Raw genomic sequence first — 19,208 nt, forward strand, 5'->3', positions numbered from 1 at the left:
GTTGAGCAGAGCTTCAGAAGCAATGAGGGGACATCGACACTGATGATTTTAAACTTTCCTTCATGCTAGGTAGAACAAACAGGTGGTTTGCAGTAAGTCTAGTACCATGTGCTCATTGTAACAAAGTCTGAAGCTTTATCTAGAAGCCAGTTCTTCTGATCAATGTCCTGGGGGGCCTTGGAAACTTCTGGAGCTCTTCAATAGGAAAGAAAGGAGGAAACAACCCCCCCAGCCACACATTCAACCGTATCTGTAAACACGTTTCTAAGTGAGTTTGTTTCCTTTCTTGAGTTGGAATCTGTTTTATTTGGACCACTGCTCTTGGAAATATTGACTAGGAATAGAAAGCTACTTTTAACAGCAAGGTTGGGTCTGGTGTTACTGGTACAATGCCAGCAATAGAGAGGCTGAGGCAGGAGGATGACTGAGAGTTCAAGGCCAGCCTCCACTGCACATGAGAACCTGTCTAAGATGTTTGTCTATGTCCTGCAGGATTTCAAAGTCGTGGCTTGTACCCATTTGGTGGTGGCTTGGTTGTCGCTCTGTAGTGCAGAGCTACCCTAGGATACTCAAGGCGCTGGGTTGGAGTTTGAAGAATGGTGAGCAGTAACCAATTCCTGTGCTTATGTTTCCTCCTGGGAGCCTGGCTGCCAGCCTTCCACTTTGCTAGCTGCCTTCAGTAGCAGCCTTCCTTTCCACAGACTCTGAATCCCTCCTTGCCCTCCCTCCCTGGTACCTTCTCCACAGTCCTACAAGAACAGCCACCAGCATTTGATAGGAAGGGGGCAAAGGACTTCCCAGTTTTGAAGGGACAGCGATGGTTAAGATTGTCGTTATGTACAGAATGCAAGTTTTTGGTTAGACTTGAGAATCCAGTTTCCAGCCCTGGCCTGAGGCAGATTTGAGAGGTGCTCCGGGCAGCACCACGGTCAGCGCTAGCCCACTTAGCCGGCAGCGGTCGCGGCTTAGAAAGCTTTGAAGCAGGAAGAAGCCTCACACAGCCTCCGCCAGACACAGGGCAAGCCTCTCCAGTCCCCTATGGGGGAGTGGGGTAGTGGCTATGGTCCAGAAGGGTGAGAAGACGTAACTTCCTAACTTTGTTTCTTAAGGAGAGCACCCCGTTGGAGCTCTGTGAAAAATGACAGGCTGTGGGTCTTTCTCCTGCCCCCCCCCATAAATAAAGACAACACAGGCTTTATTGCAGCAAAACAGAATGGCTGGCTTTAATGCTTCAAGTTTTCCATTTCCGTTCACAGGGTTTTGTTTGAAAAATAACAAAACGAGGTAAAACGTGTCAATCTATGTACAGGTCAAAAACAGGTGCTGGTCGCAGTGGCGGCGACGGAGCCCTGGCGGAGGATGGGGCCGCCCTGCAACCGCAGCACGACTGTCGTCCTGAGGAGAGAGAATGTACACAGATGAGGGGACGCCTAGAAGCATTTGCGGTGCACAATGGATGGGCCGGCCTCGTCGTACTCCTGCTTGGTGATCCACATCTGCTGGAAGGTGGACAGCGAGGCCAGGATGGAGCCGCCGATCCACACTGAGTACTTACGCTCAGGGGGGGCGATGATCTGTAAGACAAGAGAATCAGATGACTGCGTGTTCCCACCGCCCCCGGGTCTCCGCCCACACCAGCCACGTCACCCACCTTGATCTTCATGGTGCTGGGAGCCAGAGCTGTGATTTCCTTCTGCATGCGGTCAGCGATACCAGGGTACATGGTAGTGCCCCCTGACATGACGTTGTTGGCGTACAGGTCCTTCCTGATGTCAATGTCGCACTTCATAATGCTGTTGTAGGTGGTCTCATGGATCCCCGCGGATTCCATGCCTGGTGCCCGGGAAGAGGCAGTGTGAGCAACCACAGAGTCAGGGGACTAAGGGCACCGGGTCGAGACCCGGTACGCTGAGGCGTAGGGGGAAGGAGACAGATCCCGGTACACCAGCCTATCGGGGGCGGACGGCTCACCGATGAAGGAGGGCTGGAAAAGCGTCTCCGGGCAACGGAAACGCTCATTGCCAATGGTGATGACCTGCCCGTCGGGCAGCTCGTAGCTCTTCTCCAGGGAGGAGGAGGAGGCAGCGGTGGCCATCTCATTCTCGAAGTCCAGGGCCACATAGCACAGCTTCTCTTTGATGTCGCGCACGATCTCGCGCTCAGCTGTAGGGGCAGAAGCAAAAGGGAGGTCTCAGGACAAGGCCCGGGGCGCGTGCTCGCCCTCAGCGGCCCGCCCTCCGCGGTTGAAAGTACGCACCTGTGGTCACGAAGGAATAGCCACGCTCGGTGAGAATCTTCATCAGGTAGTCAGTAAGGTCACGTCCGGCCAGGTCCAGACGCATGATGGCGTGTGGCAGGGCATAGCCCTCATAGATGGGCACATTGTGGGTGACACCGTCCCCAGAATCCAACACAATGCCTGCAGGGGAGGGGCAGTGCGTGAGCGGGAGGGAAGGCAGCAAGAGCAGGGACAACAGCACTGGGAGAGGGCAGGGAACATCAGGGATTGGATGGGGATGGTGCAGGGCACAGAACTAAGAAGGTAGGCTGGGATGTTGGAAGACTACCTGACCCAGAGTGGGCCATGCATGGGCACTTACCGGTGGTACGGCCAGAGGCATAGAGAGACAGCACCGCCTGGATGGCCACGTACATGGCAGGCACGTTGAAGGTCTCAAACATGATTTGGGTCATCTTCTCGCGGTTAGCTTTAGGGTTCAAGGGGGCCTCGGTGAGCAGGGTCGGGTGCTCCTCAGGGGCCACACGAAGCTCATTGTAGAAGGTGTGGTGCCAGATCTTCTCCATGTCGTCCCAGTTGGTGATGATGCCATGCTCGATGGGGTACTTCAGGGTCAGGATACCTCGCTTGCTCTGGGCCTCATCGCCCACGTAGGAGTCCTTCTGACCCATACCCACCATGACACCCTGTAGATGGAGACATCAGACACTTGTTACTACAGATGGGGAGGAAGCATGGGCTGTACTCAGTGAACCTACCTTTCCCTGGCAGCAGACTGACCTGGTGTCGGGGGCGGCCCACAATGGATGGGAACACAGCCCTGGGGGCGTCATCCCCGGCAAAGCCGGCTTTCACCAGGCCAGAGCCGTTGTCACACACGAGGGCGGTGGTCTCGTCTTCGTCGCACATGGTGTCTAGTTTCTGCAAGGGCAAGGCCATAGCGGTGTTGAGCATTAGTGTGCCTGTGGCGTGGGTTAGGGTGAAGCTCCCACCCAACCCACCTTTCCTCTGGAGATCCAGAGGCTTCTTTCTGCCAGCCCCTTGCCGAAGGCCAGAGAATGCTGTCCCAGCTCAAAACTGTGCTTTTGCTAAGCGAGGCAGTCTGTGGACCACGCTAAATCCTCCAACTAGGTATGCAGCAGACATCCTCTGGAGACCCAAGACCCCCTAGCTTTACCCCACCACTGGCACTAATGCTATCCTCTCTACTTCCCAATGTCATCCGTGAAGGAGGCATCCAGTTCCGCTGCCCACCTGCCTCTCCTGTGAGAGGGTGGAGGATGCTGCCCAGGGAAGGGTAATACTGTCCTAAGGAGAAGTTGCCGGTTTGAACACCCACAACATCCCAAACTCAGAAAGGACACTTCTGCCTGTCTCCTATTCCAGCGATTAGCTTGGCCTTGCTGATTTTAGAAAAGCCTTGGGCTAGCCCGGCAGTGATGGCACTCACACTTGGGAGGCAGACCTGGTCTACAAGAGCTAGTTCCAGGACAGCCTCTAAAACTACCACAAAACCCTGTCTCGAGGGGAAAAGAAAGAGAGAGAAAAAAGAAAAGAATAAAAGCCTTGGGCTGAGGAAGTTGCCCCACGGCTAAGACAAGGCTGAATCTTCAAACACATCTTCAAATCAGTCAACCAGGGCCAGTAGCTCTACGAGAGAGGGCTCAGATTTGGTCCCAGCATAGAAAGGGAGAGAAGGAAGGAGGGGATGAAACGAGGGGACAAAAAAATATTTCAACCAGCTGGGCGGCGGTGGTGCATGCCTTTAATCCCAGCACTAAGGAGGAAGAGGCAGGCGGATCTCTGTGCATTTGAGGTCAGCCTGGTCTATAGAGCTAGTGCCAGGACAGGTTTCAAAGCTACAAAGAAACCCTCTCATAAAAAAAAAATTAAAAAAAATATATTTCAACCAGCCAGGGGCTCGTGTGTGGCTCAGTAGGAGAGCACTGGCTTGCTCACTTTCAGGAGGACCTGGATTTAGTCCTCAGTGGGGGGGGGGGGGGGAGCGGAGAATATGGGGATGGTGGTGGGTAGCTCTCAGAGCTCAGGCGTATCCTAAATGCCAAGTCAACAGCTCAAATGGACTGCAGGTGAGTTTGGAGAAACCTGCAGAGCCAAATTTCCTCTTTAACTGCCTGCCTCTAGGGCAGAGCGCAGTGCTAGCTACAGGCCCAAGGCTAATGAGCTTGCTCTGTTAGGTCCTCCGGGTGCCCCCCCCTCCACCCTACCTGCTGCTGACTCTGGCCCTGGGTGCCAAGGGTGGGATGTGAGGCTTCACGTCCGTGTGGCCGTCTGTTCCTTAGCTCAGGTTTTATATAGTCCTCGGCGCTCTCACCACACCGCCCCGAAGGAATGTTGCTGCCCTTCCCAAGCCATATTTGGGTGTCGGGCACTAGAGCCCTTCCTTCGGCTGGTTCTCAGCCTAGGTCCCCGCCCGGGTCTTCTGCACTGACCAAAGAAGGAGAGGACTGGCCCTGGCCCAGGTAGCTAGGACCGGACCGGACCATATATGGAGAGTATCCCCAGCTGTCCACCCCTCCCAACTGCCTCCAATGCTCACTGTGGAGATGGGCTGGGCCAAAGGTCACTGTTTTTGCAGATGACTGGTCTTCACTTCCCAAACTCTACCTGTTTCAAAGGTCCCCCCAGCTCTGCCCACCCCGAGCACACGAGCCGCTGAGAAGGTACCGGATTCCTGACCTGGCACGTTACACCCCATGTATGGGTTAACTCAGGCTACCAAGCTCTGATGCTTAAGCCCAAGGGAGGGAGCCCTGTGGTCAGGTGAGCTGGGAGGGGTCACAGGCCCCAGGTAGGGATGGAAAAATGAGCCCCACATTTGAATTCCATTTTCCTTCCCACTTCGAAGCCCCCCAAATCATAGGTCTGACCCACATCTTCCTCCCTAGCCCCCCTACCCCCACAGATTGTCAGTCAGTGTAGGACACGCAGCTGTCACAGGGCGGACAACTGTCGGGAGAGGGAGGAGGTGGCAGCGAGAGAAGGCATGGGGGTTATATGGCCCTGGCACAAGGCATGTGAGACCAGGGCACTCGAGCTATCCCCTACATTCTGCAGTGTTCTCTTGAAAGGAATAGAGGGGTCAGAGTGTGTGGGGGTCCCTAACTCCCAACTCTCATTTCGTTGACTGGGTTGAGCAGATGATACCCCCTTGGTGGCAATGCGTCCCTCCCCGGGTCTGAAAGAAGGGAGAGAGACGCTGACGGATGTCCTAAGGAGCACCAAGACCTTACACGGGAGCCCAGGAGTGGCTTCTCCCGGGCAGACTCATCTTTATATTTAGAGGATGATGTCTGTCAACCCGGCTGCTTCCCATCCACCTTGGAGCCACCACCTGCCAGTCCTGTGTGGGACTATTTATACCGCTGATAGATGAGGATCGGCCTTGGGGTTTCTAGGAGCTACTTATGGAAGGTGGGGTGGGGGTGAGCAGAGGTTGTTCGTCTGTTGGCGCTTGTCTCAATTTGGGCAGGGAGGAACAGAATGCCCAAGAAAGCGTTATGTGGCCAACCACATATTTTGGGGGTGCGTCGGAGCCAAGCCACCATGGAGCCGCTCACTTTTCTGATGGCTTGAGAGTTCCCAAAATAGCTGTTCACATTTGGAGTGGAGACCAGCTCAGCAGCTGGGACAGGTGCAGACGCTGAGGACAGAGGCCCGCCGAGCTTCCTCTAGACTCCCCCACAGCTCTCCCTAAACTGTGGACTGCACAGCCTAACAGGGTCACTATTAGCTCTGTGGCTTTGTCTTTACCTCATGCTGGGGCAACAGAACTATTAGAAAGAAACACGCAGCAAAGGCACACTATGTCCAGCTTTGGGGAGTCATTTATTTGGGCTCTGAGCATAGGGAAAAAAGTGCTGATGCCGTTCCTGGACATCAGAGGGGCTGGGCTGTATGTACTGCCCCGGATTCCAGCAAGTGCTCACTGTGACGCCTGCTCATCCCACTACAAAGTTTTCTCTGCTCAGCACGGTATCAGCACATCCAAAGTCAACTTTGACCAAGTGCTTGCAAACTCCAGGAAACCCACCGCACCACACCCAGCACAGCAGTGGGCAGGTGCGCGAGGGGCAGATGCACTCTGACCTCAGCAGCACCGCCCTTTCCTTGCCTCACAAGGGCTCTCTCTGGAATCCTGGCTAGACTCAAACTCACCATCTTCCTGCCGGCCTCCCAGATGCTTTGGGCAGGGCTGTACGTTCACGCTTTTCTCCACTTTGCCCCTTCCCGTCTCACACCAAGAGGCAAACATACGGACAGAGAGCAGGCGGCACTGCAATGTCAGCAGCCAGGGACGCCCCACCCTTCGACCCTCGCAGCCTAGAACCAGAGCCCTACGGAGGTGCACACGAGAGGTCAGGACAGTTCTGGAGTTGGTTCTCTCCTTCCACCTTCACGGAGATTCTGGGGGCTGAGCTCAGGCTGCTAGGTTTGCTGTGCTTGCCGGCTGAACCATATGCTGGCCTCACAAACTGGCCCCTATGGAGTAAAACACCCCTTGTTTTTATTAAGGCCACAGCACATCAAAACGTGGATCTGTACAAGGGACCTGGACTTAGCAGGCGAGGAAAAACTTTTGGCAAGGCTTTGCTGAGAACAGAGTCATGGTGTGCAAAGTACCCACCACACCTTGTAAGAAACAAAAGGTGGTCGGGCACACCAGGCCCATCGAAACAGTAACCCAAGGCTTTCTGGTTAAACAGTTACTTGTGTTTTTTCTTCACATGAAGAAAAAGTGAAATGCCTTTTAAAAAATGTTCTGGCCAGGACTAATGGTGCTCACTTGTACTCCAGCCCCTGGGAGGCCGCGGCATGAGAGAGTCTGAGGCCAGCCAGAGCCACATACCAGATCTTATCTTAGAAGAAGCTTGTTACTCACTCATAAGTGGCTTTTAGACATAAAGCAAAGAAAGAGCAGCCTACAATTTACAATCCCAGAGAACTTAGCCAGCAAAGAGGACCCTAAAAGAGACATACATGGGTCTAATCTACATGGAAAGTAGAAAAAGATAAGATCTCCTGAGTAAATTGGGAGCATGGGGATCATGGGAGAGGGCAGAAGGGGAGAGGAAAAGAGGGGAGTGGAGAAAAATATATAGCTCAATAAAAACAATTTAAAAATGTTTGTTTTACATATGTATATACTGTATAAAACATACATATATATGTAGAAACTGTATATATGTATATACTCAAAATTGGAAAACTTGAAGGAAATGTACAACTTTCTGGATAAATATCACTTACCAAAATTAAATCAAGACCAGATAAGCAAATTAAATAGACCTATAACTGCTGAAGAAATAGAAACAGTCATCAAAAGCTTCCCAACCAAAAAAGACCCAGGATCAGATAGTTTCAGCTCAAAATTCTACAAGATTTTCAAAGAAGAACTAATATCAATACTCCTCAAATTATTCCATAATATAGAAAGAGAAGGAACATTGCCAAACTCTTTTTATGAGGCTACAATTACCCTGATACCCAAACCACAGAAAGACAAAACTAAGAAAGAGAATTACAGACCAATCTCACTCATGAACATTGATGTAAAAATACTAAATAAAATACTGGCAAATCGAATCCAAGAACACATCAGAACCATCATCCACCATGACCAAGTTGGCTTCATCCCACAGATGCAGGGATGTTTCAACATATAAAAATCTGTCAACGTAATCCACCATAAAAACAAAATGAAAAATAAAAACCACATGATCACCTCATTAGATGCTGAAAAAGCTTTCAACAAAATACAACATCCCTTCACGATAAAGGTCTCAGAGAAAGCAGGGATACAAGGAACATACCAAAGCACAATAAAGACAATATACAGCAAGCCAACAGCCAACATGTTAAATGGAGAGAAACTCACAGCAATCCCACTGAAAAAACAAGGTTGTCCACTCTCTCCATATCTATTCAATATAGTTCTTGAGATCCTAGTTAGAGCAATAAGACACCAAAAGGAGATCAAGGGGATACATATCAGAAAAGAAGAAGTCAAACTCTCACTGTTTGCTGATTATATGATAGTTTACATAAGCGACCCCAAAAATTCTACCAAGGAACTTCTACAACTCATAAACACTTTCAGCAATGTAGCAGGATACAAGAATAACTTAAAAAAAAATCAGTAGCCCTCCTGTACACAGATGATAAATGGGCTGAGAAAGAAATCAGAGAAACATCACCTTTCACAATAGCCACAAATAGGATAAAATATCTCAGAGTAACTCTAACCAAACAAGTGGAAGACTTGTATGACAAGAACTTTAAATCTTTGAAGAAAGAAATTGAAGAAGACACCAGAAAGTGGAAAGACCTCCCATACTCTTGGGTAGGTAGAATTAACATAGTAAAAATGGCAATCTTACCAAAAGCAATCTACAGATTCAATGTAATGCCCATCAAAATACCAGCAAAAATCTTCACAGACCTCGAAAGAACAGTACTCAACTTCATATTGAAAAGCAAAAAACCCAGGATAGCCAAAACAATCCTGTACAATAAAAGAATTTATGGAGGCATCACAATCCCTGACTTCAAACTCTACTACAGAGCTACAGTACTGAAAACAGCCTGGTATTGGCATAAAAACAGACAGGAGGACCGATGGAACTGAATGGAAGACCCGGATATATAATCCACACACTTTCGAACACCTGATTTTTGACACAGAACTTGGAAACAACCTAAATGCCCCACAACTAAAAAATGCATAAGGAAAACGTGGTACATTTACACAATGGAGTACTACACAGCAGAAAAAAATAACGACAGCTTGAAATTAGCAGGCAAACGGATGGAGCTAGAAAACATCACTTTGAGTGAGGTAACCCAGACCCAGAAAGACGATTATCACATGTACCCACTCATAAATGGTTTTAAAACATAAAGCCAAGAAAACCAGCCTACAAATCACAATCCCAAAGAACCTAGGCAACAATGAGGCCCCTAAGAGAGACATACATGGATCTAATCTACATGGGAAGTAGAAAAAGACAAAATCTCCTGAGTAAATTGAGAGCATGGGGACTTTGGGAGAGGGTTGAAGGGGAGGGGAAAGATAAGGAGGGGAGCACAGAAAAATGTAGAGCTCAATAAAAATCAATTAAAAAAAAAAGAAAGAAAAAAGAAAAACCAATCCTCAGAACAGGTATACTGTGCACAAGGAGACAGGGCCAGAGAGAAACTGCCCGCCTCCTTGGACCAAGGAAGGCTGGAGAAAGGGCAGCCGCACAGAAACAAGGGTGACTTCAAGTAGAAAATGAGAAGAAAATACCTTACAACTGAAAGAAAATTAGGGTTATGCCCCAATTTTGTATTATAGCTCCCAAGTAAAGCATGAAAAAACCTTGCTGCCACAGATGAAACTATATAAACTTCAAGTTGATTAAAACCTAGTTTTTTTTAGACTCAAACTTTTATAAGCAAACATTTATACAAATTTTAGAAACAACCATTTTTTACAAATGTCACATCTGTCCCTGGACATAATATTCATAATTTGCTTTTAGAACAAACTCAAAGTAAGGGTTGGACTTCAGGTTTCCCAGATGCTCTGCTTGAAGTAGGTCCTTCACCTCTGGCAAGTATTCGCTGAGCTGGATGCCTGCAAACAGAAGACATAGTCACTGCCCAGGGAATGAGAGGCTGGTGGTGCCCCACACTGGAGCCTCCTCCCAGTCACAGTGCCCTCTGTCTGACAACGGCCTCTTCAGAGCCACCTGCAGGCTCTGACTGGGAAAAGCAGCCACTCCAGGTGAGGTCTGTAGTAGAATCTGCAATTTTCATTTTCTACAGTTTAAGACAACCTTTTTTTTATTTTTTATTTTTTTTTTATTTTTGGTTTTTCGAGACAGGGTTTCTCTGTAGCTTTGGAGCCTGTCCTGGAACTCCCTTTGTAGACCAGGCTGGCCTCAAACTCACAGAGATCCGCCTGCCTCTGCCTCCCAAGTGCTGGGATTAAAGGCATGCGCCACCACCGTCCAGCCAGTTTAAGACACCTTTAATCCCAGCACTCAGCACTTGAAGACAGCTGCAGGCGGATCTCTGAGTTTGAGGCCATCCTAATAACAGAGCTAGATCTAGTTCCAGGACCGTCAGAGCTACACAGAGAAGCCCTGTCTCAAAAAACCACAAGACATTCCTTCAGTATGGAAGTTTTCAGCTAGCAGTCATTCCGTGTTGCCCTATTTGGGGAATCAGGAGCTAGCTACAACACTGTAAAGTTAGTTGAACCTGGGTGCCTGTCCTGTCATAGCACACAGGAGGCTGGGGAGAGGACCCCTTGAGCCCAAAAGTTCCAGCACACGACAGAAAACATTCTCTTATTTTCATTTCTAAATTGAATTTTAGTTTTATGTTGAAGATGGATGTGTATATCTATCTTGCAATTTCACTTTGTTTTAGAAAATTATGCTTGTGAGCATTCTGATTGCAAGTCTGTGTATGCATGTGTGCCGTGTCCTCAGGTCAGGCGTTCTCTTCCCTAGAAATGGAATTACAGACAGTTGTGAGCCACCATGTGGGTGCTGGGAATCAAACTCAGCTCCTCTGGAAGAACAGGAAGCACTCCTAACTGTTTAGCCATCTCTTCAGCACCAATTTTTAATTTTTAAATTAATTTCCTTTAAAAAATTATTTATTGAGGCATTTATGTGTATGAGTGTTTTGCTTGCAAGTATGAATGCCCACCACATATGTGCCTGGTACCTGCAAAGGTGAGGACTTCAGATTCCCTGGGACTGGAGTCACAGACAGTTGTGAGTCACCGTGTGGATGCTGGAATGAACAAACGTTCTTAATTGATGAACCACCTCTCTAGCGTGTATGCGTGTGAAGCTCAGATGACAGTTTTTGGCAGTTGGTTGTCTCCTTCCCCATATGGGTCACGGTGATTGAATTCAGGGCCTCAGGTGTGGTCAAAGTGTCTTCACCTGCTGAGCTAGCTCAGCAGCCCTCGTTTTTATTTCATGTGTGTATGTTTGTGCCATGTGTGTGCGCGTGATTATGGAGGCCAGAAGAGGGTTCTGTTTACTAAGGAACTGGAGTTACAGGCAGTTGTGAGCTGCCTGCCATGGGACTTTTCCTGTTAGAACCAGAGTCTGTGTCATCGGGTGGAGAACTGCACCTTAACCCAGGTCTCCCGGTGCAGAGAGTGGAAAAGCAGCTGCACTGAGAACCGGCTTCATCCCGTATGCAGGCTTGTTTCACTGACCCTCTGTGCCATGTCAATGTTGGCAACACCCAATTCCCACGGTATCCAAAACCAACAGACATCAGTGCTTCTTTTGTTCCTTTTGGAAACAAGGTTTCTCTGTGTAAGTCTTGGAACTCCCCTTTTAGACAGGGCTGGCTTCAGACTCACAGAGATCCACCTGCCTCTGCCTCCTGAGTTGGGATTAAAGACATGCTCCAGCACTCCTGGCTGCGACATTTAATTTCTAACAGTTAATAAACCACTTACCATCTTTTATAAGTTTCTGCAAGATCTTCACAAACACACTGTCTTTAGAGACTTCAATCGGATCATCTTTGCCGTCTGAACTAGACCAGCTGGAAGAGAAAATCAGGAGGAAAACAGAATCAACCTGGTAGCTGAGAGAAAGGGTTTTGTTTGCTACTGTGGTTTTCTCTTCATGGCCGTGGGATGGAGTGTCAAGTTCTGCAATCCTGCTTCAAGTTACCAAATAATGGGCTTTAAATAGGGACCCATCTAACTCTGTTTTGACCTAAGCTACACTGGCAGCAGACGCCAATGCCATCGCTACCAGCACAGTTTTACAAAGGCTTTCCCGACCCCACCGGGGTGGGAGTGGGGTGCAGAGCATTCGCCATGTAGTGCAGTATGTAGTGCAGGCTGGCCCTGAGCTCCTGACCCTCATGCCTCGGCCTCTCAGGTGCGTTTCATAATACCCGGTGTGAGGCGCCTTTCTGAAGAAAACGCTCCAAGTAACAAATCCAGTCAGTGGTGCACACCTTTAATGCCAGCGGCGGCTCCCAATGATCTGGGACTCTAATTTGGGGGTAGCACCTTATGACCTCTGTGGGCACCAGGTACACATGTGTTGCACAGACATACACTCAGCAAAAACATTCATAGGCATAAACTAGATCTTAAAAATAAAAGCCAGGTGGTGGTGGCGCACACCTTTAATGCCAGCACTCAGGATGCTGAGGAAGGCGGATCTCTGTGAGTTCAAGGCCAGCCTGGTCTATAGAATGAGTCCCAGGACATCCAAAACTACACAAAGAAACCCTGTCTCAAAATCCCTAAAGAGCTAGGTGGAGGTGCACACCTTTAATCCCAGCACTCAAGAGCCAGAGGCTGTTGGATCTCTGTGAGTTTGAGGCCAGCCTGGTCTACAGAGAGTTCCAGGAAAGCCAGAACAGCCAAGGCTATACAGAGAAACCCTGTTTTAAAAAACAAAACAAAACAGCAAAGTCTTGAAACTATTACTACGTTCAAAGCATGCTGAAATACCCAGAAGCAGATAAGCCCGACTGTACACCAAAGTTACAGCTCTGATGGGAGCAGTTCCTGCCTGCGGACGGAGCCCAGCAAGGTCTTACTCATCTCTCTGCAGGGCTCTGCACAGGATCTCCAGCTTCAGCTCATCGATGCTCACATCTTCCTCCTTCACAGCAAAACACAACAGCCTGATTAAAACTGGGCTTTAAAATGTACAATTTTAATTGTATTAACCCCCAATTAACACTGTCGTTCTGCATTAATTCATGACCACCACCACCATCTATAGAATTTATTTTTTATGTTTATGAATATTCTGATTGTATGTGTGTAATTGCACTGCAAGTGTGCAGGATGCACAAGGAGGCTAGAAAAAGGGCACAGGATCTTCTGGAACTGGAGTTACAGACGGTTGTAAGCTGCCATGTGGGTGCTAGGCACACACCTGGGTTCTCTGCAAAAGCAGCAAGAGTTCTTAACTTCTGAGACACCTCTCCCAGTCCCCTGCCCCCTCTTTCTCTAAAGTGTTAGTACTGCTGATATCTGTGCTGACTTCAGATCACTCTGAGTGCATCAGGAACACTAAGAGGTAAAGATTATTAAAGGGGTTATATAGGGGAAAATCCTAGTGAGTAAAGTGTTTGCCTTACAAATAAGAGGATCCAGCCCTGGAATGCATGTACGAATGCTGGGTGAGGTAGTGCATACTTGTAATCCCTGCAGTGGGGAGGGAGAGAACGGAGGATCCCTGGGTCTCACTGGCCAGTGCAATCTAACTGGTGAGCTTCAGGGCAACAAACAACCTTGTCCCAAAAGATGTGGACGGTGCTTCTGAGGATGATACTCGAGGCTGTCTGATGTGGGAACTCCTGACTTCTGACCTCCATACCCACGTGCACAGATGGATGCATGCATACATAAACACGCATGCACAGAACAAAAACACCTGCGAGCTTAGCAGCTGGGAGGTGGGAGGCTGAATTAAGGATTGCTGGCACACCAATATCCTGTTTCAATCTCACTCCCCAATCCCAAAATGGCCAAAGGGCTGGCACAGCAATGGATTCTCTAGAACTGGTGTTTGCTGCCAGCTCTTCTAACAGTCTGGTTGGCTGGCTGTCTTCCAAGAGCCACAGGGAAATAACCTTAGGCTCTTAACCAAAACTCGCAGAGATCCGCCTGCCTCTGCCTGCTGAGTGCTGGGATTAAAGGTGCATGCCACCATGCCCAGCTAGACAGAGCCATTTCTTACCTCATCAATATATTCCAGCAAGTCCAAGGCTTTCTTAAAATCATATTCATTGGCTCTTCTGTTTTCCTCACATATGTACAGCTGCAACAAGTTCCACGATAGAAGATTAACCAGAAAGGTTTACGAAGAAAATAAGGCACGGGTTTCTTCGATATAATCTGCACACAGTTTCGTGGCCAAGAACAGTGTCACACTTGGGAGCTGTATTCTGATTAGAGCAGTTTGTCTAACAACAGGACATACATTCTTTTTAAAATGCCAGAAATTTTAGGTTAAGAATATAGTGTAAACTTTTCAGCAGGCTTCATGTACAATCTCTGACATAAATTCAGAGGGCCACTCAGCCCATGGCTTTTGGAAGGCTACTCTTTGAAATGACTCTAAAAACTACAACCTAGCATACAGCTGGGCTTACTGAGTACCTGCCTGAGTTCTAATGTTCAACACTGTAAAAGCAAACTAACACTTCCTGAGTGATCCAGTCTCCCTGGTGAGTTAGATGCCAGATAACTGTACATGATCCTCAAAATCCTGCCATCTCATCAATATGAGTTTTTCCTATCTTCCTCTGCTAATAATATATGTAATAAAACATATTTAATTTTAAAAAATTGTATATAATCCTTTAATAATATAAAAATCTTTTACAAATAACTTATTTCATAGTTTTCACCTTTGATGCTGGAGAGTAGCATTAAACAGGCCATGTGTCTCAGCGAGACAGCGACACATCAAAGACTGGGGCTTACAGCTGGCATTTTAGATCTCTCAAAGAAGTCTCTCAGAAAAGAGCGCCATTCAGAAGCTCTGTGGCCAACAGTGGCCTACACTCAAGACTCTGGCCTGCTTACTTTCCTTTGACTACAATTAGAACAGACTCAGGGTGAAATGCCTGAGGGGAGGAGGAGGCAGTGTGCACACAACTAGATGCTCTGTCTTGCCTTGGATCATCTGGAAGTCAGGGAAAGGTGAAGGCAGCACTGAAGCTTGTGCATATCAGCTCCTCATACATACCTTTGCTAACAAGAGACATTCTAGGGGGACAGTTACCTCACAGCACACTCCTATTCTGAGAAAGCAACTACCACGATTCCTACTAGTTCCTAGAATGAGCACCTGCACCTGGAGGGCCAGGAGAGCTGCACCCTGCTAATTCTTCCTGCATCTAATAGTTTTTCTAGGGAAAAGGTCTCTGGAAGGTAGGAGGAGGAAGAAGATCCTGTTGGGAGCTCCACAGTATGGTCTAGAAAACCCAGGCCTGTTGAGTGTAGAAACACGACAAGGCTGTGACCAACACTTACACTGATGAGCTGCGGGGCAGTCAACACAGGCATCGCGCTAAGACTCAGCTGTCTCTCAGTCAGCAGCTGCTCTGGCAGGGTCTCCTGGTGGAGCAGGAAGCGCTCTTGCTCAGCCATTGCTGGTGATCAAAAACAGACAATGATGAGATTTTCACCTCTGCTATCCGTCAAATGCAAATTAAAAACCAAACAGCTCTACAGGCAATTCACTGCTACCCCAGCATCTCCAGATGTGATGTCAGTAACTCTGCTCATTCTCCACATGACAGCAGATTTACTGTCTGATCCTGGATCTACACATGACCACCGCAGCAGAAAAAGGCTGCAGAGAGAGAAAGCTACTCATGTATCTCAGGAGGTCAGAGCCCCAGCTGCGGGCCTCACTTTAGGGGAGCTCAGTTAAACAGCATGGCAGTACCATACAGAAATCACGATATATCAGAGGAACACAAAACCTGGGTGTGTGTGCACCCGTTTAGTAATGGCTGACTCCCCATTGGCTACGGCTCCAGGCTTCTGCATGTGACACATTCTCTGCCCCATGCACTGGGCTGCTGGGGAGGGGACGGACTGCTGTCTGTCCACCGCAGCCATCACCAGCCTCGCTACTCACACAGGAATGGTCTTCCACAAACTGCCAGGGAGCAAGACGAAACCAAAACCATAGCAGTTACTTTAGCAGGGGAGACCTCTAACAAAACATGACTCTTCTTTCCCCATAATTTAAATTACTCATATAACCAAAATTTACTTATTTAATTTTGAGACCTAGGTCTGCCATTTTCTACCTCTCGAGTGCTAGGATTAAAGGCATACACAATCACATCTAGCCCTTTCCTTTTTTTTTTTTTTTTTTGAGACAGGTGTCACATAGCCCAGACTGGCCTTCAGTTTATGATATAGCCAAGACTGTCCTTAAAACTCCAGTTCTTCTGCTCTAGCCTCCAAGCTGCAGTGATCACAGGTTTATGCCACCATGCCTGGCTTTCCTGCTCCCCCACTCTGGCCCTTTCTATCATAGGGAAGCTGCGGGCATCATGGATTTGAATTCTGAGTATCTCATATCTTCAGTATGTATTCATTCCCGGCACTCAGGAGGCAGAGGCAGGTGAATCTCTAAGTTCAAGCCCAGCCTGGTCTACAGAGTGAGTTCCTAGACAACCAGGGCTACACAGAGAAACCCTGTCTGAAAAAAACAAAAACAAATAAATAGAATAAGAACACCTAATCACAAAGAGCATTATAAACCTACAGAAGTTAAGACACTTATGGTAATATCATCTAATATTAAAAATGTCCATTCACATAATTCAAGAGGCTGATATGGAAGGGCTATAAGTTCAAGGCCAGCCTGGGCTTTATAGTGAGATGCTTATTTCAAAAAATAAAATAAACCCCTCCCACCAAAAAACCCTTAAGTTTTCCTGGTTGTTCCCCAAATTTTCATCACAGTTGTTTAGCTCAAGGATGACCAAAGGTCCCATCAGGCCTCGGGCTCATGCTAATCTGTCACTACGTGCACAGCTCCTTTCTGTCTTCACATTGCTAACACAAGTGCACAATGGCCTGTTCCCTGTGGCGAGTGCAGGAGCAGGCTAAGCACTGGCGAAGGAGCACATACGATGACATACGTGACCATGTCACAGAACTTCAGAAGTGTGAACATGCGGCTCTTCTTATTTCAGAGGTCTATGTACTGAAAACACGGGATTATCTTTTCTCCAAGTCCTTAACTCAATGGCTTAGCATTTTTATGTGTGTAAAAGCCAGAGGTTGACATTGGATGTTTTCTTCAATTGCTCTGTGCCTTATTTTATTTAGACAGGGTCTCTTAAAAATTGGAGCTCACTATTTGTCTAGACTGGCTGGCCAGCCCAGGAACCCTCTTGTTCCCTACTCAGCAGAATAATGAAGGTCTGAGTGACAAAGTATGGACACCATCCAACAGGTAACAGCGCTGCTATTGCAATGGCTGACTGCAGGCAGTCACAGTGCACCGACAAAATGTCTTCTCACCCTCAATCTTCTCCTGCAGCGTGTCCTCTGAGAGGTCTGAAGCTAATGCAGCCAGTTTACTCAAGCCGAGAAGGGTTTTTTTCTTTGCAAAGTAACGGGTTTCCATATTTGCCAAACCAAGCAGTGTCATATGAGCCTACAATAAACAAAACAAGGAAAGATCATATGAAGTAGCACTTCTCCTCACAGCAGTCTGGAAGAAGACACACTGGTAAGCAGCGTACCTACCTGGGGTCAGAGCCAAAGCACTAAGCAACACACATCCCACTCTCAAGTGGACTTGGCAAGCACTGAAAGGAGCCTTAGAAAACACACGCTCCACACAACTGTGTATGGGCTTAGCATCCTGTCCCGAGCACTTTGATTTGCACTGTCTGTACTCAGAATTTGAGTGTTGTGTATGTGTTTGTGGTCTGCACATGCATGTGTGTGTATATGCAGGCTGGAGATGCACGGTGTAGCCATCAGTTGCTCTCCAGTTTCTTTTGAGGCAGGATCACTCACTGAACTTGGAGCTCAGAGACGTAAGGCTAGCTGTGCCGTGAGCTCCCGGGATCTGCCCATCTCTGCCTTTCCAGTGTGAGATTACACGTGTGCGCTGCAGGTCTGGCTCTTCACAGGGCTCTCAGGATCCCTACGCAGGTCCTTACATTTGGGTAGCAAGCACTTTACTGAGACACCTTCCTGAATACTGTGATTTTAATTTTTATTAGAGGGCGGTGGTGGTGCACGCCTTTAATCCCAGCACTCGGGAGGCAGAGGCAGGTGGATCTCTGTGAGTTCGAGACCAGCCTGGTCTACAGAGCTAGTTCCAGGACAGGCTCCAAAACCACAGAGAAACCCTGTCTCGGAAAACCAAAAAAAAAAAAAAAAAAATTATTAGAAGTCGTTAATAAGACCAATGACTTTTTATATAAAATTACTACTAAAATGTTCGTAATTTTCAAAATTGCAACAGACCAAGAACAGTGACTGACAATTGAGTATTAGAAGACAACACCATTTCAATGATATGAGAGACTAAGAGGAATGTTGGTGAGGTTAAACCCCCCCCCCCCACTGAGACATGGTTTCTCTGTGTAGCTTTGGAGCCTATCCTGGAACTAGCTCTGTAGACTAGGCTGGCCTCTAACTCACAGAGATCCACCTGCCTCTGCCTTCCGAGTGCTGGGATTAAAAGCGTCTGCTGCCACCGCCCGGCAGCTGGTGAGACTTTTGTCAACTTGACATAAACCTACACATATCTGGGAAGAAGCAATCTCAACTGAGTGACTGCCTCTTTCAGACTGGCCTTTGGGCGTGTCTGCTGGGATATTTTCTCTACTGCTAATTGATGTGGAAGGATCCACTGTAGGCAGTACTACCTTGGGCAGATGGGCTTGGGCTATATAAAAAGGTAGCTGAATGGGAACCTGAAGACAAGCCAGTAAACAACTTTCCTCTATGGTTCCTGTCTGTGCTTTTGTCCCGACTTCCTTCAATGACCACTGGGAAGTGTAAGCCAAATAAACCCTCCTTCCCTAAGTTGTTCTTGGTCACAGTGCTCATCACTGCATCAGAAAGTAAGTTTGGACAGGAAGTGTATGTGTTAACACATCATTAATAGAACTGGGTGGTGGTGGCGCACACCATTAATCCCAGCACTCAGGAGGCAGAGGTAGGCAGATCTCTGTGAGTTTGAGGCCAGCCTAGTCTACAAGAGCTAGTTCCAGGACAGGCTTCAAAACTACAGAGAAACCTTGTCTCAAAAAAACAAAACAAAACAAAAACAAATATACAAAACAAACCATTAATAGAGTATTTTAAATAGAAAAAATTGTACGTTGAAACATCTTAACTATATATATCCAGAGAATGTAAGATAAAGTTTAAACATATAGATGCAATAGGAAAGGGAAA

General features: G+C 47.8%; 2 protein-coding genes across 2 annotated transcripts in view; both read right to left on the bottom strand.

Moving 5' to 3' along the window:
• Positions 1–1,194: 1,194 nt before the first annotated feature.
• Acta1 (actin alpha 1, skeletal muscle) lies at positions 1,195–4,589 on the bottom strand. The gene is made up of 7 exons (XM_075977634.1): positions 4,468–4,589; positions 3,020–3,160; positions 2,601–2,925; positions 2,258–2,419; positions 1,972–2,163; positions 1,652–1,833; positions 1,195–1,574 (listed from the first exon to the last, which is right to left on the bottom strand). Exons 2-7 carry the CDS (start codon positions 3,146–3,148, stop codon positions 1,431–1,433), a joined length of 1,134 nt encoding a protein of 377 aa, XP_075833749.1. The 5' UTR covers positions 3,149–3,160; positions 4,468–4,589; the 3' UTR covers positions 1,195–1,430.
• Positions 4,590–9,655: 5,066 nt separating this feature from the next.
• Positions 9,656–19,208, bottom strand: part of Nup133 (nucleoporin 133) — a 43,890-nt gene continuing 34,337 nt past the window's right edge. The window contains exons 21-26 of the mRNA XM_075977635.1: positions 17,310–17,445; positions 15,294–15,412; positions 13,993–14,073; positions 12,842–12,906; positions 11,736–11,824; positions 9,656–9,878 (exon numbers count right to left, since the gene is read on the bottom strand). Of these exons, the coding sequence (XP_075833750.1) occupies positions 9,742–9,878; positions 11,736–11,824; positions 12,842–12,906; positions 13,993–14,073; positions 15,294–15,412; positions 17,310–17,445 (627 nt within the window). The 3' untranslated portion in view covers positions 9,656–9,741. The remainder of the gene's footprint in view (positions 9,879–11,735; positions 11,825–12,841; positions 12,907–13,992; positions 14,074–15,293; positions 15,413–17,309; positions 17,446–19,208) is intronic.

Source organism: Microtus pennsylvanicus, chromosome 6 (assembly GCF_037038515.1).
Source record: "Microtus pennsylvanicus isolate mMicPen1 chromosome 6, mMicPen1.hap1, whole genome shotgun sequence".
NCBI lineage: Eukaryota > Metazoa > Chordata > Mammalia > Rodentia > Cricetidae > Microtus > Microtus pennsylvanicus.